The 21,774-nt window shown below is 36.3% G+C and overlaps 1 protein-coding gene across 10 annotated transcripts in view; it reads left to right on the forward strand.

The window, feature by feature from the left end:
• LOC121296159 (RNA binding protein fox-1 homolog 3) overlaps positions 1 to 21,132 on the forward strand; it is a 199,773-nt gene extending 178,641 nt beyond the window's left edge. For 5 of the 10 annotated variants that reach the window (XM_041221425.1, XM_041221426.1, XM_041221423.1 and 2 more), the window contains 6 exons: positions 316 to 369; positions 5,273 to 5,405; positions 6,037 to 6,076; positions 9,325 to 9,392; positions 11,821 to 11,899; positions 14,038 to 14,241. In XM_041221425.1, coding sequence (XP_041077359.1) covers positions 316 to 369; positions 5,273 to 5,405; positions 6,037 to 6,076; positions 9,325 to 9,392; positions 11,821 to 11,899; positions 14,038 to 14,082 — 419 coding nt within the window. In that variant the 3' untranslated portion in view covers positions 14,083 to 14,241. Of the gene's footprint in view, positions 1 to 315; positions 370 to 5,272; positions 5,406 to 6,036; positions 6,077 to 9,324; positions 9,393 to 11,820; positions 11,900 to 14,037; positions 14,244 to 20,483 lie in introns of those variants that run through there. The other 5 variants (XM_041221420.1, XM_041221424.1, XM_041221417.1 and 2 more) reach the window with 3 other exon arrangements.
• Positions 21,133 to 21,774: the final 642 nt, after the last annotated feature.

Here is a 21,774-nt window from a genome sequence, read left to right on the forward strand (position 1 = left end):
TACTGTGATCAGGGAGCAGAAGGGAGAAACGAAGCAGGGAATTAAAGTAGTGGACATTCTGCCTCCCCAACCCCCACCCAGGGAAGTTTAGCTCAGGAGAAACTGGAGATTTACAAACCACATTTGTCACTGTCACACAACTAACTGGACACCAGATACAGCAGCTTTCCTCTTCTTTTGTTTGTTTGTTCCCTTTTTTGGTTTTCTTTTTTTCCCTTTAAAAAAAAATAATCAGTATATTTTCTAGGAAAGCTAGTGAATATAATACAATGATTGAGATAACAGGCTTGCTCCTCTGTCTCTCCTCTCCTGCAGGTTGGAAGTTGAACCCAGTGATGGGAGCTGTTTACGGCCCTGAATTTTATGCAGGTAAAATGCTGCTGCCCACTTCAGAATTGTGCCTTTGGGTCAGATATAATTGGGGTCCTGAATAATTAGAAACTCCTGTAAAAAACTGCGTACTGCAACAGTTTTGTCTCTGGAGGTCCCTTACCTGGGCTTCACTGCACATACCAGTAAGAATACTAAGATACAGGATTTTCTAAGCTTCTGGTGAAGTGCTAACTTAACGTCTAGGAAAAAGGAGAAAAAAATAAAATACATTTTGCAATAAACAAAAAACTGTCCCAATTTCTGAACTAGAATTTAACTAGAAACCAGAAGTAGGTACAGCTCAAGGAATCACTTTCTTGAACTAGGTCATTACCTTCATGAACTGCAATTAACCAGCTATTGTTCAGATAAATACATACATATAAATAAGAAATACTGCTATTACCTCTCAGAGTTTACCAGTACCAAAGTACAGTGTGAACCCAGACAAATGATGTACCAAACAAAAGTTGTACCAATGTGTGTGGAAAGTAAGAACGCATTTTAATACATCGCTCTCTTCAATGGACAAACTGAGTTTTAGTTTAATATTCTCCACAGGTGTTTTTGTTTTCACTTGCGATTTTATTACCATACCTTATACTAACCCCATGCATCTTAATGAGAGGAAAATGGTATTATTTCATTTGGAAGAAGTGCTGAGCACGTCTCACCATTTTAACGGCTTTCCTTTTGCTCATTAGACTAAAATCTGTTCATTCCGGGACAGCTTTACTGCAAACCTCTAAATAACCGTCTTTGACAGAAATCAGTCATTTATCATTTTTTATGTCTGCAACCACCCCCCTCCCACATATACACATGCACACCGACACACACTTTACAACAGCGTCACATCAAATCACCTTAATGCAGTCCACCACTTCAGTTTCCTACTTTGCGAGCTGTGGGTGTATGATTTATTGGGCACTAATCTTTCAAGTCATCTTAACACGCCGCTAAAGTTTGCCAAGCCTAAACGACACCATATGTTTCTCAGTCCTCCAGAGAGAGCAAGCTACAAATTATTAAACTATATATTATATATATATATATATATATATATATATATATATATATATATATATATATATATATATATAGATAAAATAAAAATTTCAGCTTCCAGCCCCCCATTCCTCGGCAAGTTGTCGTGGATTTATTCTGGAATAATTATGGCTAGATTTAATATACTTTGGGTAGGAATAAAATGGGATGTAAAGGCGATTAATCACTGTTTATCAGTCCTCGTTTCTGCGCGGAAGATCAGCGAAATTGGGTCCCATAAATCGTGTCGTGGTGACAGCACACTTCGTCTCCATTCATCCTGGTGCTACAGGTTTATTGTCCTCAAATCCCATTCAGGAGGATGACGGATGAGGCCCAGAGACTGCTCGCTTTTAACCTCTTCCAAGGAAGCCACAGTATCTGCCTAAACCAGGCTAGTGTTAAGAAGAGTGTTTAACCCTTTCCTTTCCCCCTGTTCAATGGCAGAAGAACACAACATGTGTTTGTGAAGACACAAGATGTTTTAAGACTACTACAAGTTCTCATGCTGAACTTTGATTTTGTAAGTTTAGGTATTCTTGTGTTATACCACACCTTTACAATACACATTTTTATTCCAACCTGCTTATTCAAAGACTACAATATATGAGGGCAATTTCATTTGAATTTTAACTACTCTACTACTTTTGTAACATTACCAGTTTTAATTTCATGAAAAAGGAAATGAAAAGTGTTGTGGTTAGCATGCAATCTGAATTAAAAACAAACAAAAATAAAAACAGTATAAGTTTGGTTTCCTACTACAAATAAAGTGTAAATGTAATGATATTAGTGACAGCGGTCTATAATGTGCACCCAAAAGCACTTGCAGCCTGTCAGTGACCTGGAACATTAACACAGTAACCCCTAGCTTGGCCTGCTGGGGTGCTGGCACTCGCTCAGGAGTTCAGATTGACACTGCTGTCCTTGTGAGATTGCGGTCTGAACCCTATCTTGACATGACAGCTCTGTGTGGCAGGAGATCTCCTAGCTTTGAATCAGGATGGGGTTCAAAGGTATGGAGTGTTAACTCCATCGAGGATACCCATAATCCTACACTAAGAGTCAGGGTCCACTGTACTCATGAACTTCTATTAATATCCACCTACTGTACCTGTTGTGTGAACAAACTCACTCTGGTCTTTATGTCATTTTCTGATCAGACAGTGTCATTAAAACCAATGTAATCCTACAATAAATGAGACCTTACTAAAGGAATGAATCCTCATATACAGTACAAGAGCCTGTGTTTGAATTTAAGAGGGTAAAGCTTGTAAAGGAAGCACTAAAGCAAGACATCCATGGAAATGGTGAACTCTAATTACCACCTTAATTCATGTAGATAGATCTTTTAATTGTTGGAGGATAAATTAAGGGGATAATTAAGCATCCTTCCCATGATTGGATTCAGCTGTTTTTCAGCTGTCCCAATGCTCAGATTAACTGTTCGTCTTTAAAATTCTATTACCATGATCTCGTCCTGATATTAAAACTAAAACAGCTTGAGGAGACAAATAGAATAAATGAGGGCTGCTAAAACCCCTTTGTGGATACATAAGGGTCAGACTGCCTGACTGTAAAGGGGCTGCAGAAAGTTAAAATGCAGAAGAATTGTTACTCTTTTGGGGGAAACCTCTTGTGCCCCCACCTGGTATATAAGAGCAAACAGTAATTCTCAAAAATGCATATCCAAACAATTTACAAACACCTCTATTTGACATCCAACAAGTTTCAAGACACCGGTTTAATAAAAGGCACAGAAACGACTTCGCCACACACAGACATCAATGCACCATCTTGACAGGCAAAATAACCTCATGGATTCCATGCCCAGCCACCTAGGGGTAGTCAAGAACAGGGCCAAGCTGATAATTCAGAATGATTTCCTATGCACGTAATGCCTACAAAAGCCATGATAAAGGTATGCTTTGAAACTGAGTTGTATAAAATTGTTTTGTTAGGCATCTGTATAAGCCCAGGTTGAATTTACTCACACTGTGCCTAGGAATGCCTTTTTTTTCTTTTAATTAAACAAGTAGATTGTTCAGACTGCATATTAATGTGACAGTGTATTTTATTTATTGGTTATTATTAAAGTTCTTTACCTCATTAACCTATAATTCATTTCACGATTACTTGCACATATATCACAGACTATATAATACAAATAAAAATCTATATTTCCAGTACAAATGAGATTGGAAACAGTTTGTTTTGTTTAGAATATCTTATAGGGTCAGTCCCATTTAGCTCTTCAGGGAAAGAATTTCCTATAGCCAAGAAAACATAAATAATAATACAGTCCAACGCCTTTATAACAGATGTAAAATAAGTCATTAGGAGTAAAAAGAATAGCTGAGCTTAGGGTTTGATCCCCAAGGTCTTCAAGCTCATAACAACTAGTCCAAACAGACAATAAGTTGTTATAACCCTAACTTGTGGTAAATGTCTCATGCAAATGGGTTCTATTATATTAATTCCCTGCCTACTTCTAATGGGTAGTAATCATAATGGGAAACCGCATTAACCTGACAGCATGTGAGATCTCTTCTGTTCTCTGTGTCTTTACTGAGGTTGACCAACAAGAAAGGAAGGTCAATGAGTGTAGGAAATTAGCAAAACTCTTTGGTTTCAGGCATCATTTCTCAGAACTGAAAGTATTCTAACATTAATTTAAATTAGGTTGCTGACACAGTAAATTTGATCAGCATTATAGGACTCAGCCATCTGTCTTCAGGCTATGAAGCCATTGAATCTGAGCTGCGGGTCCTGATTTAGTTTGTCTAATGGATAGCTGAAACGTATTGAGCTAAAGGATGAAAGCAACACTCACATTGCAAGCCAGTCCAGGATGTGTTATGTGCTTTATTAGCCATAGTGCACAGGTAACAAGCTTGTATGTGTCTTAAGCAACTCATCCCAAAAATTATTTACACAGATGGAACTGGACAACCATTTACTTGAGTTAATATTATTTTCAGAAAGATGCTGACCTGTATCAGTCAGGTAGTTAACTATCTCAACAATTATTTGTTATGAAGAAAATATCACAATGAAGCTGAAAACAATACTGTAGCCCAAATTCTCCTCTTCTAAAGTATTCTATGCAGTAGTTCTTATGGCTAGGTGTTCCAATGCTTACACTGAAGTGGCCCATGATACATTTTATTACACATCTCATCAAATGGAAAAAGCCAAATAAATATTTCAATGTATGTGTGCAGGCAGTTTGGAAAACAGCTAGATGGGTCCTGTAAATCTGGGAAAGTCCGTGTGTGTGTGTGTGTGTGTGTGTGTGTGTGTGGAGGGGCGGGGGGGGGGGGGGGGTATCTTACTGAGTTTTGCTTAAAACTCTTTTTGCATAATTGTCACCCTGTGTACTTTTTTTTTTGTTTTTTGCGTGAAACTCTGTGCTTTAAACTGTCGAAATAAACCCTTAAGAACCCTAAGTGATTATTTACTACTAGCAGGATATTGCCACTAAACTTGGAATCTGATTGGTTTATTAAAGACAGTGCCAACTTGAGTTTGGTGCTGCACACACACAATGTAGAACATCTGTTATTTTTTTGTCCTGTGTGCCAGAACACTGTGTCTTAAATAGTACTTTTTCTTTAATATAATACAATAGTACATCTTAATCAAACTGTACAGTAATCTCCCTTAATCTAACAGGGCTTTAGCATCTTGAAACTCCCTGTAACAATTGCTGCTGGTTTCAAGCAGCCCCGTGCAAGTCTCTTTTGGTACAGAATAGCAACAGTACAGTACAGTCTAACCTTCACAGTAACTACTGCTCCAGAGACAAATGCTTACTGTGTGGTCTAACACTGCATTTTAACTCTCTCCCCAGTAACTGGCTTCCCATATCCAACCACAGGGGCGGCAGTGGCCTATAGAGGAGCCCACTTAAGAGGCCGGGGGCGTGCAGTGTACAACACGTTCCGTGCCGCACCTCCTCCCCCACCTATCCCCACCTATGGAGCGTGAGTATCTTCACAACACAAGCTTTATTCAAGTCTCCACGGACTCCCACCAAGCCAACAGTAGATACTAGGTCTTATTTCAATTTTTGAAGAAGAGATTGTGTTATGTGGTTAGTTTTAGACCCACGTAAAATGTTATAAAAAAAAAAAAAAAAAAAAAAAACATGAACTACATGTATTGACAGTGCCTGGGAAACGTGCATGTAAAAATTAAGTTTTCATGACCCAAGGTGCACTGAATGATTTTTAAAACAGTACTACATCAGTAAAGACCAAAACGGAAGTTATTTCATGTTAGGTCTGCCAGGATATCCTCAGCTCACATGCACCAGCAACCCCTGTAGACTGGTCGGGTGCCTGCAGGCTTGACTGTAAGCTGCCCAGAGCTGCATTGTCCTCGGGTGCTGTGACTCTGGGCTGGCTGCAAGGCGGGACTGCAAAGTGAAAAGAATCTGACGACACACTCTTCGGAGGACAGAGTGAGTTCGTCTTCGCCGCTCCCGAGTCAGTGCAGGGGTGGTAGCAGTGGGCTGAGCTTAAATACAGTTGGGTATTTTAAATTGGGAGAATAAAAATGGGGTAAAAATAAATAAATGTATATATTGCATTGCATTTTTCTTTCTCTCCATAGAGTTGTTTATCAAGATGGATTTTATGGTGCAGAAATCTATGTAAGTACAGAAATGCTTCCTTCCTCACCCCCACCCCCACCCCCCCCACCCCCATGTAAAAAAAAATACATAAATGAAGTGATTGTGATAGATATTCATTGCATCTTTTATGTGTCTTACTGCATTACTGTGCTGAACAGATATCATTGCCTGGCTCCTCTTGGTCTTTGTGAGCGGTGCCAAGGACTCTGGTAACAAAATGTGAAACCCCCTCAGTAGCATTCTGCATCCGGTCCATGCCAGTCTGATCTGAGATTTTGCTATGGCTTGCATTTTTGATGTTGATTGAGATAGCAGAGTCTGCAATTAAGCAGATTCTGCTGGCTGGCCAAATGTGGAACCAATGAATCTTTGCAAAAACAGAATTTTGTTCCAATCAGGTCCTGAATATATGGCAGCCTATTTTACAAGGGTTACTGGGAAGTGCCCCTTTGCATTAATGCAATTCCTTCATCTCTAACATTGCCATATATTCTGTAAGTACCCTGCTTGCTTGTATAGTTTCTAGCAATTCCTCACATCCTGTGAGCCTGCCCTCAGGGAAGTGTTGATTTTGTATACAAGTCAAGCAAGATTTGTCATAATACCCTACATTTCAATGATATATTAACAAAAATAAATGATCTGTTTCTGCATGTACTTGTGTTGTACCCAGGACTTTATCACTGTAAATCTTTACATTTAAAAAGTGAGATATAAAAACTATTTACTGTTGTATGTAATGGCATACCTCGTTTCAGAACGAGGTTTTTGAATGAATTGCCTTTTACTTACAGCACTTAAGAACATAAGAAAGTTTACAAACGAGAGGAGGCCATTCGGCCCATCTTGCTCGTTTGGTTGTTAGTAGCTTATTGATCCCAAAATCTCATCAAGCAGCTTCTTGAAGGATCCCAGGGTGTCAGCTTCAACAACATTACTGGGGAGTTGATTCCAGACCCTCACAATTCTCTGTGTAAAAAAGTGTCTCCTATTTTCTGTTCTGAATGCCCCTTTTTCTAAACTCCATTTGTGCTGTCCTGGTCCTTGTTTCTTTTTTCAGGCTGAAAAAGTCCCTTGGGTCGACACTGTCAATGCCTTTTAGAATTTTGAATGCTTGAATTAGGTCACCACGTAGTCTTCTTTGTTCAAGACTGAACAGATGCAATTCTTTTAGCCTGTCTGCATATGACATGCCTTTTAAGCCCGGAATAATTCTGGTCGCTCTTCTTTGCACTCTTTCTAGAGCAGCAATATCTTTTTTATAGCGAGGTGACCAGAACTGCACACAATATTCAAGATGAGGTCTTACTAGTGCATTGTACAGTTTTAACATTACTTCCCTTGATTTAAATTCAACACTTTTCACAATGTATCCGAGCATCTTGTTAGCCTTTTTTATAGCTTCCCCACATTGTCTAGATGAAGACATTTCTGAGTCAACAAAAACTCCTAGGTCTTTTTCATAGATTCCTTCTCCAATTTCAATATCTCCCATATGATATTTATAATGTACATTTTTATTTCCTGCGTGCAGTACCTTACACTTTTCTCTATTAAATGTCATTTGCCATGTGTCTGCCCAGTTCTGAATCTTGTCTAGATCATTTTGAATGACCTTTGCTGCTGCAACAGTGTTTTCCACTCCTCCTACTTTTGTGTCGTCTGCAAATTTAACAAGTTTGCTTACTATACCAGAATCTAAATCATTAATGTAGATTAGGAATAGCAGAGGACCTAATACTGATCCCTGTGGTACACCGCTGGTTACCATACTCCATTCTGAGGTTTTTCCTCTAATCAGTACTTTCTGTTTTCTACATGTTAACCACTCCCTAATCCATGTACATGTGTTTCCTTGAATCCCAAATGCGTTCAGTTTGAGAATTAATCTTTTGTGCGGGACTTTGTCAAAAGCTTTCTGGAAATCTAAATAAACCATGTCATATGCTTTGCAATTATCCATTATCGATGTTGCATCCTCAAAAAAATCAAGCAAGTTAGTTAGGCACGATCTCCCTTTCCTAAAACCATGTTGACTGTCTCCCAGTACCCTGTTACCATATAGGTAATTTTCCATTTTGGATCTTATTATAGTTTCCATAAGTTTGCATATAATAGAAGTCAGGCTTACTGGTCTGTAGTTACCTGGTTCAGTTTTGTTTCCCTTTTTGTGGATCGGTATTACGTTTGCAATTTTCCAGTCTGTCGGTACCACCCCTGTGTCAAAAGACTGCTGCATGATCTTGGTTAGCGGTTTGTAAATTACTTCTTTCATTTCTTTGAGTACTACTGGGAGGATCTCATCCGGCCCAGGGGATTTGTTTATTTTAAGAGCTCCTAGTCCCTTTAACACTTCTGCCTCAGTTATGCTAAAGTTATTTAAAACTGGATAGGAACTGGATGACATGTGGGGCATGTTGTCAGTATCTTCCTTTGTAAAAACTTGTGAAAAGTAATCATTTAACATATTTGCTATTTTTTTTTCTTCCTCTACGATTTTGCCATTTGTATCTCTTATCTCTGCAATGAACAATTAATATGTGGATACCATATCGCCAAACACAGCACTGTCACTGGTGCACTAATCTCCTTGAATACTGATATCAATCTTCTCTTTTACCTATCAAGTTGTAAAACAATGGCTCTTGAGTCAAATCTAATAGTGGCAGCCTGCCAGATGCCCCAATAGGACTCGACACATTAATTAAAAACGTGTTAATCACAGCAGCGCCAGTGGGAACAGAAACTGGAGGCGTTACCACCCCCTCCTCTCTCCTTTGAACAAATTAACACCCCCCACTACTAACCTTTGCTGGGAAAACCCTCTCTTACCATTCCAGGCATAGATGGGGAGGGTTCTGTAATATACAGTGGTCTCACCAAGAACACAGTGTGTGGCTTTAATTAGACAGGAAAGACAAAAAGTAAGAGTCAGGTGTGCTAATATACAGAATATGTACATTAGGCTTGCTGTTATGATTGGGTTCACAGCCCCCAATTGGCACTCATTTTGAACTGCCTTATCTTTATATTCTCATTGCGTTTTTGCCTGTTATTGGTCGTATCAGAGATGTAATATTAGATTTTATATGGGTGTTGTCTCAATGGGTTCACTCCTGGTAAAATAAATACTATGCATAAGATTAAAAAAAACAATTTTGTGTATTAAGTTAAAGGCAAATATTATCATAAAAAAATTGACAAAAGAAAATAAATCAAAACCATACATCAGTCAGAATGTGTTAAAGTTGCTGTTTTGTTTGCAGGGCGGGTACACAGCTTACAGATACGCTCAGCCAGCCACTGCCACGGCTGCAGCTGCCTACAGTGACAGGTAAGAGCTGCCCAGACAACCCAAGAGAGGCTCCTGCACTGGGGATAAACTGGTCAAGTCTAGTTCAATTACAGATTACTCTGCAAAATCTCAACTCTCGTCCTTACTCTATTGCGATATACAGTATACTGATTCCGTGCTTGAGCCAAGCCAAGATCTATGATTACCGTCTGTAATTCTAACATCTGTGAGCATGTGCTGGATTGTGTTTTGTAAACCAGGTGCAATGCAAGCCATCTAAAAACCAACTAAATTCCTATTAGTCACCAACAAACCAGCGAGTTACTGGAAATCCTGGCAGACAGTGGCAACAAACAAGCTGTAGACCAAGCCTTTGAGAGGAAATGGGGGGAAACTTTTTTTCGATTTGCATATGGTATTTTTTGCTACATTATTATTGCAGACCACAATCACCTGCTGAAATAATTCCGACACTTTGGATCACCATCTAAACCTATAGTCCCTCTGTGTATATAAATCGAAAGACTTGGCAGTTTTGCTAATGCAAGCCTTGGCTTTTAGCCCATAGGGTTTGGGTAGTGTTGTTTGGCGCGCAATCAGTGATTTATCCGAACCTTCGAGAGCTCTGTCAGGCTGGATCACGGCAGCTTGGGATCTAATCTCTAAGAGATTGAGCGTGTCAGCTCTGAAAACGTACGCTGTGCCTGAAGACCCAGATAATGTGAGATTTATCAGAACTCACGGCAGCTCAAATTATGAGCAACGAATATCCGCGCACACAAAATTGGACAGCAGCATTATTCTTAGTTATTTTATTCTTGCATTTTCTTTTTCTTTTTCCTCCCATGCTATTTTAAATTAATTGTATCTTTTTTTTTTTTTAATTTGGAATAATAGTTTATGTTTTCTTGCCTACTGAATTAGTACAGATTTGCAAAGCCACTTGTCATTAAACTGACTGAGCTGTGTTTTTTTTTTTATTCTAAGAGCCTAATTCTAATTCTTTCCCCTTAGAAATATCTTACACAATTTACAGAGACCGGAACACACGATCCTCTGGGTTCTGCATATAAAAACATGCATTTTAAAACTGTGTAATTTTCTAAATTTGATTTTACTGAATGTGTGCTTTAATTCTGGACAAGATACAAGGATTGTTTTTTATGTTTAGTTTAGGCACTATACCAACTTAATTAAACTGAAATGCAGCTAAAGTTTGTCCTTTTTAGTAGAATAGAATAAAGATGCCTTCAGTATTCCGACATATTATTAAAATGGTAATCATTTTCACCTTTTGCTCATGGATTGTGGATTTAGGTTTTAAAAACTGTCCATTGGTCATCAGTTGCATGCCTGTAGATTTGGGGTATTTCGTGCATGAAGTAACTCGAATGTTTACTGCACACCAATTAAAAACAAATTAAAGGGGGCTGTGCCACAACGCACTCTTCCCAATATAATAACTACGACAACAAGAAAAAGTAACTTGCTTTTCAAATTTAATGGCACAGGACTGGTCTTTGATGTTTTAATCCAAGATGACAAAACACAATTCAATCTGATATTATTTTACAGTATAATAAAGACATTTGGGTCCAAAATCTCTTCTTTTTTTTTTTTACATTTCTTTTGCCCTTGTTCATTTTCTGCCCTTAGTCCTTAGCTGCAAGAACGTTATCTGCTCCCTACAGACCCTCATTTGCAAGCCTGAGTTTGAAAATAAATAAATAAATAAAACAAATCTTGTCCCGACTTAGAGGGAAATTGGAAGGATTAGTTCCAAACCACCAACAATGAAAAGATTCAGTAGTTGTCACATTGCAGCAACAGTAAACAACAAATGTGCAGGCATAAACTGGTGAGAGGACCACACACATACACAAACACAAAGACTCTCTCACACACACACACACACACACACACACACACACACACACATACACACACTTTCAAAGCCAGTGAAATGCTGGCCAAGTTGAATTTGATTTTCTGCTTACATACTATACCGTGGGTGTATTTACCATACATATTTGTTCCCCTTGAGATGAAATACTGAAATTCTCTTTAAAAAAGGATAGTGAAATTACAGTTTTCATTCACCAGATGTCACCACCTAGGCACAAGTACAATTAGAAACAAAGGTTAGGAAGTTAGCCGTAATGTTTTCAGTTTGTCTGCACATGGAATGTGTACTTTGTATATTTAAATTTTCAGATAAAGGTAATCCAGACTGCGTATTTTTCTTCTTTTTAATGAAATGTATTATTTTGCTGGACCTAGTAATGTACTGCGTGCCAAGTTAAAATACGATTACAATAAACTGGGACTACTACAAGTGGCACTGTGCTATACAAATACCCCATTAGAATGAATAGGGGATACATGGTAATATTACAAGTTGTTTTTATTACTATCCCATCTCTTTCCCTGAGAACATGTTAAACCACGAATCCTCTTTTTATTTTAGTTATGGCAGAGTCTATGCAACAGCTGACCCCTATCATCACACAATTGGACCAGCTGCCACATATAGTGTTGGAACTATGGTAAGTTTAAAAACAAATAGCTAATACCTTTCAAAAAAAAAAAAAGAAAGAAGGAAACTGTAAAGTGGTGACAATATCAGTGTGGTAACAAGTTTTTAGTTTTGTTTGTTTTTTTTTTGGTTTCGATAACATGATATTTTCAATACTGGATTTACATTACATTTAAAAATGCGGGCGATTTATTTAGTGAATGCAACATCCCAGTAGGTGGAGCCATTTGCTGAAGATTTGCTTATTAATAAGCTGCTGTTCAAAAGATGTATGCAATATTTTAAGTACATTAGGGAGCCTCTGTTGTAGTAACCTAGTAAAATAATTGGTCCTGTAAATAAGCATCTTGAAAATGTATATGACATTTCAGTAAATAGTTTAATGACATGCATTTTACAATACATTGTTTGTATAAAGTTTGAAACAAGGCTGTTTTTCACATATGTGAACTCTATTATGAACCAATTTTTTCATTGGAAATCAATAGGAAAGTGTACCAAATGAGTACAACTTGTTTGACAATCAGTATTTTCAGGTAGTGCCTTCGTAATTGTTAGGGTGGCCACTTTAGTATACGCTGGCCAATAAAACAGATGTGGCATCCCTTAACACATAAATGGCAAGGTGTTTTTTGTTTTGTTTTGTTTTTTGTTTTTTTTTACACAGGTGAAAATGCAGGGTTGCAGTTAAACTGTTAATGTTAGCTTTTAGCTAGCTTGTGCAGCTAACATCAAAGATGAAAAAAATTAAATTTGTTTTCTTTTCCGTGTGGGGGTGAAAAAAAAAAAAAAAAGCATGTGAATTTAAGATTAATGACCATCAAGTGAGTGCAGCGGCGTGCCGTGGGAGATTAAAGAGAGAAAGAGAGAGGGAAAAAAAAGATTCCATCGCATCCCACCTCCCCTGCCCAGGACAAGAGCTCTCCTTTAGACAAATGATTTGAATTTGCCGAGCCAACATTCGTGTGATTTTTTATTTATTTTTTATTTTTTTTTTTTTTTTAAATCCGCGGTGCAGCTGCTAGCTAAAAGCTTTCATTAAGACAATTTTCTTTCCTCTTCATTTACTTAATTAAAACTGTGGCCTCTGTTGCTAAAGTTTGGATTTTTTTTTTAAGTTGTCTTCCCTTTTTTCTACTGCAGTTTCCTCAACCCCAAACAAAAGACAACACTTCTGCTGCACCCCTAAAACGATCAAGTTTTCCCCCTGGGTTGCGCGGGATAATGAGAAGGCTGAATTGGTAGTGAATACATGATGCTATACAGTACTGTGCAACACCACTATAGATGTTAGGAAAGCACACTTGAAAAAGAGCACTGACTTCATTTTAATTTTTTAATTATTCATATTTAATTAATAGTTCCTTAAAAGAAACAAGAAAATAACAAAAAAAAGAAAACATTAAATATTGAGTTCCTTAGAGGTTGCAAAAAATCTTTTTACAGTTTTGAACGCATTGAAATTGTAAATGTATGCTACTGTTATACAATTTTTGCTGAACCAAAAGGGCTCCCTTCTCCATAAATTGAGGAGATATAGCCTTTGAAGATTTAGACTACTGCGCATCAGAATATTGTATTTAATTTTATATAATGTTTATAAAGTAAACTTTTAAAATAATGGCTGTAAATTCCTGCAACTTCTAATAGAATATCAAAGGGAATAAAATACAAATAAAAAAAAAATACATAATGGATTTCAGAGGAATGTATATATTTTCAGACATGTTTTAGTGCTTTGTCAGTTTTACTACCAAGTCCCCACTCAGACACTTATCGGAAACCTGCAAAATGTTGCTCAGTTTAATGAACAGTTTGATTAGGTGTATAGTTCCAGGGAGCCATAGGAAGCAAATACCAAAGGGTAACAGGAATGTGGTGCATTATTGCTGCTTCATACACCCACTCTCCTGGGTGCTCTGTTTCTCAACAAATGGCACTGTCCTGGCATTTTGATACTACAGTTTGCTGAACCAACTAAGTTTTTACCCCCAAACCCCCCCCCCCCCCACTCCTTTGCCAGCTCTACCTGGTATAGGATGCAAACTGAAAAGGGAAGACAATTTTTTTTTTGTTTTGTTTTTAAAGAGCGTCAACCCATTTTTCTTCTCAATACTGATTGGCTTTTTTTCATCTTTGACGTTGCAGGCTAGCCTATACAGAGGAGGGTACAACCGCTTCACCCCGTACTAGAGAGAGAAACAAATCCACCTGAATGGTTTAAAAACAAACCAAACAAACAAAACAAAAACAACAACACTCCTCCTCCATGGAAAACTAAAACACTTCCGGGTCACAATGCCGACCCCTCAAGCTATTTCATTATTATTATTATTATTATTATTATTATTATTATTATTATTATTATTATTATTATTATTATTATTATTATTATCTCTAACTGTGTTGAGTTCTTTTTGTTTCTTGCCATTTTCCATGTTTGTTCACATCTTACTGTGTGGCTGATCCAGCACTTCAATGCAGGGAGGGGGAGGCGAGTTGATGCAGAACCTGGAAACTCTGAAATGGGCTTGCTCAGAAAGATGTATGGGTAGACTGCAGTCAATTCATATTGAAGGCTGGTATCAGTGTTGGAGCTAAGGCCAAGTGATTATGAATATCATTTGTAGGAACAGTATAAAAAATGTGGACAAAGGCAACACCAAGCAAGGAAAAATAAGTTTAGGTGTGACAAACTCTTCAGGGGCAAATGTCAATGATATTGATAGTGGAGACAGAATGATTAAGGTTCAAATCAATCTTTATTATTGCAAGTCCAGAGCTAAATACAAGGCATTGATTACCTGCTGTGACAAAGGAGTTCTGGACACTACCAGACCTGTGTTATTAAATTAGCATTTCAGCTGTGAAATGACTATTACTGCTGTGATATGTAAAGCAGTAGGGAAAAAAGGGTCTCTGCTCTACATCCTTCATGACACCATTGGGGAAGCAGTACACAATGTCATCTTTCTGAGCTTGTTCACTGCAGTGTGTGTGTGTGTGTGTGTGTGTGTGTGTGTGTGTGTGTGTGTGTGTGTGGGTGTGGTGTCATAGTAACAAAAGGTACAGTAGTTAGAAAAGAGAGATCGATGCACAGGATAAGAGGTATTCTATTACCACAGCTGGTTATGCAGGATTTGTGTTTTATTCACTGGTTAGTATCTCTACCACAAACCAAATACAGTCGCTATTATTATTATTATTATTATTATTATTATTATTATATTATTATTATTATTATTATTATTATTATTATTATGTGCAGCAAATTAAAGAGCAGCTACCTTAGGGTATGATTTGCCTTTCCTTTATTTGAAGGGAAGTGTCAAGGGGGGAGAAAATCCACCTGTATTACCAGCTAAAAAGTAAATTGGGCTGCTAGTCTGCCAACATGAAGCTCTGACTATAGTTAATTTGGGAAAAACCCATTTCAAATATACATGGGATCCAAATAAATGTAATCCAGTTCTCAAGCATTTTAATGGGATAACTTAATTCAACTTTTTTATATAGAAAAGAAAAGGAGTGAGTATACTTTGTGATACTCAGATGGTAGATTTCCTCTCCACAATGTGTGGGTCCCATGTGGGTTCATTAGATCGAATACTAGACTTCCCTTCACACAAGTAATGAAAACCACAATGTTGCTCCTTTAGGAAATACAGCTAATACTTGTGGGAGAAAAGAGTCCTAGGAAATCAGTTAGACATGGTGATGTTAAAAACGTTACTCTTTAGAGAGAGGGTGAAATAAAAAATAAGTGAGCTGCAGAAGGGGGAAGAGGCTGATCATCTTCCTTTTGAGTGGAGTGTAAACAAGCTAGTCACAAAGACTTACGAGACAGCCCACTCCAAATGAATTGTAAAAGGGAGTAAAAAAAAGAGCACTGTAGGAAACTAATCCAAGGCAATATACTTTAGATTAAAGATAACGCTGGAGAGTCGATAACCACTGATCTAATTTGGAGATACACTAGACTAACCCCGTATAGTGTAGCCTTCCAAGTCTTTCACCATAGTTGTTATTCCAGACATAACATTTTCCCTGGCGGCTCAAACAAGAGCTCAAGAATCTGCATGCATGGATCTGCTGCACAGTTTATCCTAAGAGTTATTTCTGTTATATTTTAAAAGATGTATTATTTTGCTAGTAATACAAAGTTTAATGGTTTAACCTTTTTGTATCCTGGTGCTATCCTTATCTGGTCAATCAGAAGAAATGCAGTGTTAATAATAAACTTAGTTACACATTTAAACAACTGGAAACAAATGCAGTACTTATTCCTGGTCCAAGGTAAAAGTTGAATATAAATAGGGCTTCCAATTTTCGGTTTTAACCGATTAAAAATCGATAAAACACCCCCAGTACAAAAAAAAGGAACGTCAAATAAACACTGGAAAAAACTGGAAATGGTTACTCAATTCGCATTGACTTGGCCACTTTTCCCATGAAAATAAATAAATAAAAATAACCTGCTAAAAAAAACTTTGTGCAGTGCGGTTGGGCAGTGTCCCTCCTTCCTGATTTGTTATTGCATTGATTCGTTTTTGACTAGTTAAACCCACTTCAACTACTGAGAGGCAGCAAATTTCTACATTTCCATTGTAGGATTGCAACACTCTTGCAAGATTTAAAGTTGTACTCCAATTCAATAGGGAGTATATACACATGGAATTTAAAACAGAATTGCAAATTGCAAGGAAATGTAAAAAAATGCCTAAACACACAAAACCCCCAGAAGAATATGCCCATGACCAGAAGGATTTTGTTGTAGAAGACAGCAAAGGAAATAAGGTACAGTTGAAAAAGCGTGCAAGTACTGTGGAGTTACTGTACATATTGTGACAGAAAAAAATGAAAGTAACCGAAACCAATATTTTCATACAGTATATAAAAAGCGAAAGCCCCGAAAAAAACAATTTGTGCATAACTCAAAAATAGCTACAAATAAGCACCGAAAAATGAAATTAATAAAAACCAAAAAACAGAAGCCCTAAATATAAATAACGTTAGAAGTTACATTAATGTTTCTCAGGATGTAACTCACCAAAAAGATATTCAATAATACAATAATAAACCTTTTTTTTTTTTTTTAAACCCTGTGAAGGTGTTTAATAAAACATTGAAGCATTGTTTTTAAAGTAAATTATTATTATTATTATTATTATTTATTATTATTATTATTATTATTATTATTATTATTATTATTATTATTATTGTTTTCTTTGGAGAGTTGCATCCTCACTGTGGTGGTAACCTCTTTATATAACACAATTATTTTAACAGAAAGGATATTGGCAAAGATTTTCTTGTATCACAAAGGACGAAAATTTCTCACTGAAACATTTTTTCTTTCTAGCAGTTTTGTATGTCCATGTATTTCCAAGACATAGAAATACTGCCAAAGTAGAACGCATTATATGGTAAAAATGGAGGTGGTTTCATTTTGAGGATAAATTGATTAATTAAAACCAGTACTCATGTGGTAATGGAATACTTTTGTCTTAATTAAACAGTTAACATCACTGAGGGGTAAATACATTTTCAAGTGTTTTAAGAATTGTGTTACCATTTTCAATATCAGTTATTTATATTATTTATAAAGCAAGCAAAAATAGTAAAACACCACTACTTGGGTATTCTAGTATTCAGTATTTAAAAATATAGTGTGTATTAGTATATGAAACTTGTTCTGGTATTATCATTAGAGTTAAAGAAAATTAGAAACATGACTTAGACAATAACATGTTCTTCCTTTTATATTCTTCCAATATTGAAGAGTTACACAGGGCATTTTTTATATAAGTATGAAAAAGGCTTTAAGCAACATTATATATAGGGTTTTTTTGAAGAAGGGAGATAGCCAATGTCTTTCTAGATGTTTCTGATGAAATAATTATGTGAAGTGTGTGTTGTTGAGGTATATATTACTGTGTGTATACATTATTATTCTATGTATACATTATTATTCCAAGTATACACTGTGTGACAATAACTAATAGGGAAAAAGGCTGCTCATTAGAATTAAAAGAGGTTTTATCCTTCTTGAGGTACACAATTTTAAATGGCTTTTCTATTTAGTTAAAAACGTGGCTAAGACCACTACAAAGTGAAATAGTTCATTAATTAAAAACACATAGAGGATTTTTTCTCTCGACTTACTGGCGTAGGATCCCATTGAAATATTATTACTACTACTACTACTAATAATAATAATAATAATAATAATAAAATAATAATGAATGATTATATTTTTTCAGTCCCTTGTCATTGAGTGAAGACATTGAGAAAGTGTTCTCATCAAAACGCTCGTCATTAAATTTAAGAAACAGCTATTCAGTTGTAGTACAAGCAACACACGTATTTCATAGTAGTCATAGTAACCATCTAGTGAACACCTACTGTATTCTGAAACTTGACCCACAATTAATGTAATTTGAAGTTATTTATTCGTCAACTGAATTGGAGTGGCTGCGCAGACCTTTTCAGCGCAATAAAACCTTTGTATTCATCCCTTACAATAATAATAATACAAAAGCCACATTTGGTCCAATCCTACAAGTGCTAATTGGTACTAACTGACCCCTTGTGGGGAGAGAACTATCATCCACAAGCCATGAAGGGGTAGGATTTTGCAAGTATATTTTTTTATTTTAGAAAAAGCCATTTCTAATTGTGATTCTCCAAACCCTTTTAAATCCACTCAGATATTCAGTTTTTATTCTGCCGAGATATTTGTAAAGAAAAAAAATAATATTTGCCAGGCCTTTGCCATGTCTTTTTCTTTTATATCTATTGCTTCTCTGTTCTGTGGTCTAAAATGTGTATTTGCTATACTGTTTACATGTTGCTGTACATATTCCATGTAATGTATGTATGTATGTATTTTCAGTTTCAGAATTTGCTCATTGCACAAAAAGGCATTTGGTTTCCATTCATAATGAAGGGGGGTGGGGGGGGGGGGGGGGTATTTAATGTTTTTTTTTTTTTTTTTAACTGTAGGATACTTGAAACTTATTGTTAAAATATATACCCTATCTAATGAAATAACAACTTGGGACTTACTGCTGTGTCATTCTGTCAAGGGGCATGCCTAAAGAATTAAAGTGTCACACTTCATTTTAAGTATTATTCAAACATAATTGCATACAGCATGTTAATTTCAAATATACCTGGTGACAAAGGTGTAGTGGAGACACATATATGGAGAATATTTAAAAACGTGGTCTTGGTTATATGTTTCTCATAAAGCTGGGACTGTGTATGATACATTAATATTATACAAATGTACGGAATGTACCAGAATTTAATATCTTATAGTTAATATCCAATCGGGCTTGCATAACTGGCACTAAAAAATAACTGCAGAACTTATTGTTCATAACACACATCTATACAACAAAAAACTGAAATAGCGAGGTGAAATTATAAGAAACTAAGTCAAGCAGACTACTGTTACTTACGTAAATTTTTTAAGAACAAAAGCTGCAATAGGCAGACGACGTATGCTACTGTCAGATGTCTTTCAGCATATTCCCACAGCACAGGTATTAACCAGGATTGATGACTTTTCTCCCTCCTTCTATTCCTCTGAACTTTCCTGTCCAAGTTCATTTCCTGAGCGCAGTATGTGAACTATTAATATCTGAGGCCTAGAAAGTAAACAAGAGGCTTTTCAAACCTATTTGGGCATACAGCATGCACACTACATTAAAAAGCATTAGGTTAGCAAATGGTATGGAAGGGAACTAGACTGATTAAAGGTCAGACAATGCAGCTATGGAAGAACATTAACATAGGTCAGCACATGTTCTCCAAGCCATCTGCACAATCTCCTGAACTCCCCATGACATGAAGTAAAAACGTTAATAACCTCAAATGAACGCATAAAGTGTTTGCAAAGCTAGATCAATAATTGTGATACTGTAAGAAAATGAATGCATAGTTTTAATCTAAAAAAAAAAAAAATAATAATAATAATAATTGGTGTCATTTGGAGAAAGGGTATGATAAATAACATTGACTGTTTTTTACAGGCTTTTAATAAATTAGAATTATAGCACCGTTACAACCATGTTATTATCTACAGAGTATGATCAATCTACAGCGTTCGCTTTGTTGTAATCCACAAGTTTTCTGCTGTACCATTTAAATATCAAGTGTATTAAAGCTGAAGAAGATTACTAAACCAGCACTATTGGCAGATAAATACTGTTATAGGCTACTTACACTACACATTGAATCCATATGCATACGGCTATATGAAAGGACAACTGAGGTTGGAGTGTTGGTTTCAAAGCTAGGGAGACAGAAGATTTTACTTAGGTAAATTGTGAACTTCAAGACCAGACAAAATCACCATGGAATTATTTCAATTTAACTATTCTTCACTTCAGCGCACATCTGTGAGAATATATACTGCAGCTTTAGAGAAATTGATATTGAACTCACTCACACTTACATCTGACACTGTATTCAGTCTGCTTGTCCCTTGAAAGAATCTGAATTTGCAACAAAAAAAAGTATTGAATTTATAACTACTTTCTATCTTTTTTATTTTATTTATTTCTTTCATCATTTTCTGATTCCAGTAAAAAAACAAAATAAAAAATATGGAGCAGTGGACATCACCCAAAAGGTCTCTAAAAGGACATAAACAAGAAAGTACAAGAAAAATCCTTCTACCAAGGCTGAAAGACGGACGGAGCCAAGTTTGCAAGTACTGTGATAAAAAAAGAAAAAAAACATGTTTAAAAGGTGTGGTGCAGGTTTACTTTCACGTGGGACAGCCTTGCTAGGAGGAGAAAGAAAGCATTGAGTCCTAGCCCTAAAGTCATATAACTTTTTATTTTTATAAAATAAACTTTTTTAAGTTTTAAAAGACTGGAGGAAGACCCCTTGATCTGCAGACAAGCAGATCTACCACCCTGACAGGGCAGATACTAGACTGTATATTTCAAAAGGTAATCCTTACAGATCTTAGATAGTTAGGGTGTACAGAGAAAGAAAAAAGGTATAGATAAAGACAGACCTTACCTTCATTCATTCATTGATTCATTCATGTGATGCCAAGGTCCTCTTTGCATATATAATAATAACCTGGGCCTTTGACTAGCCTGTTCCTGTTTATAGTGGATAAGAAGGAAAGTTGAGTGTTCTGAAGAGTATTTGTGACCTTATTCCTTCAAGGAGTGTAAGGTTTTTTCTTTTTTTTTTTGCTGTATTGTATTTATTAGTCTACAGGGCTACAAGTGTTTTTTGTTCACAACGGTATATATATATATATCTTATATATAATATATATATATATATATATATATAGAGAGAGAGAGAGAGAGAGAGAGAGAGAGAGAGAGAGAGAGAGAGAGAGAGAGAGAGAGAGAGTACTGTGCAAAAGTTTTAGGCAGGTGTGAAAAAATGCTGTAAAGTAAGAATGCTTTAAAAAATATACATGTTAATAGATCATATTTATCAATTAAATAAATGCAAAGTGAGTGAACAGAAGAAAAATCAAAATCAAATCCATATTTGATGTTACCACCCTTTGCCTTCAAAACAGCATCAATTCTTCTAGGTACACTTGAACAAAGTCAGGGATTTTGTAGGCATATAGTCAGGTGTATGATTAAACAATTATACCAAACAGGTGCTAATGATCATCAATTCAATATGTAGGTTGAAATACAATCATTAACTGAAACAGAAACAGCTGTGTAGGAGGAATAAAACTGGGTGAGGAACAGCCAAACTCAGCTAACAAGTTTACTGTCAAAAGTCATACATCATGGCAAGACTGAGCACAGCAACAAGACACAAGGTAGTTATACTGCATCAGCAAGGTCGCTCCCAGGCAGAAATTTCAAGGCAGACAGGGGTTTCCAG

The sequence above is a fragment of the Polyodon spathula genome, chromosome 21, assembly GCF_017654505.1.
Source record: "Polyodon spathula isolate WHYD16114869_AA chromosome 21, ASM1765450v1, whole genome shotgun sequence".
Lineage (NCBI taxonomy): Eukaryota > Metazoa > Chordata > Actinopteri > Acipenseriformes > Polyodontidae > Polyodon > Polyodon spathula.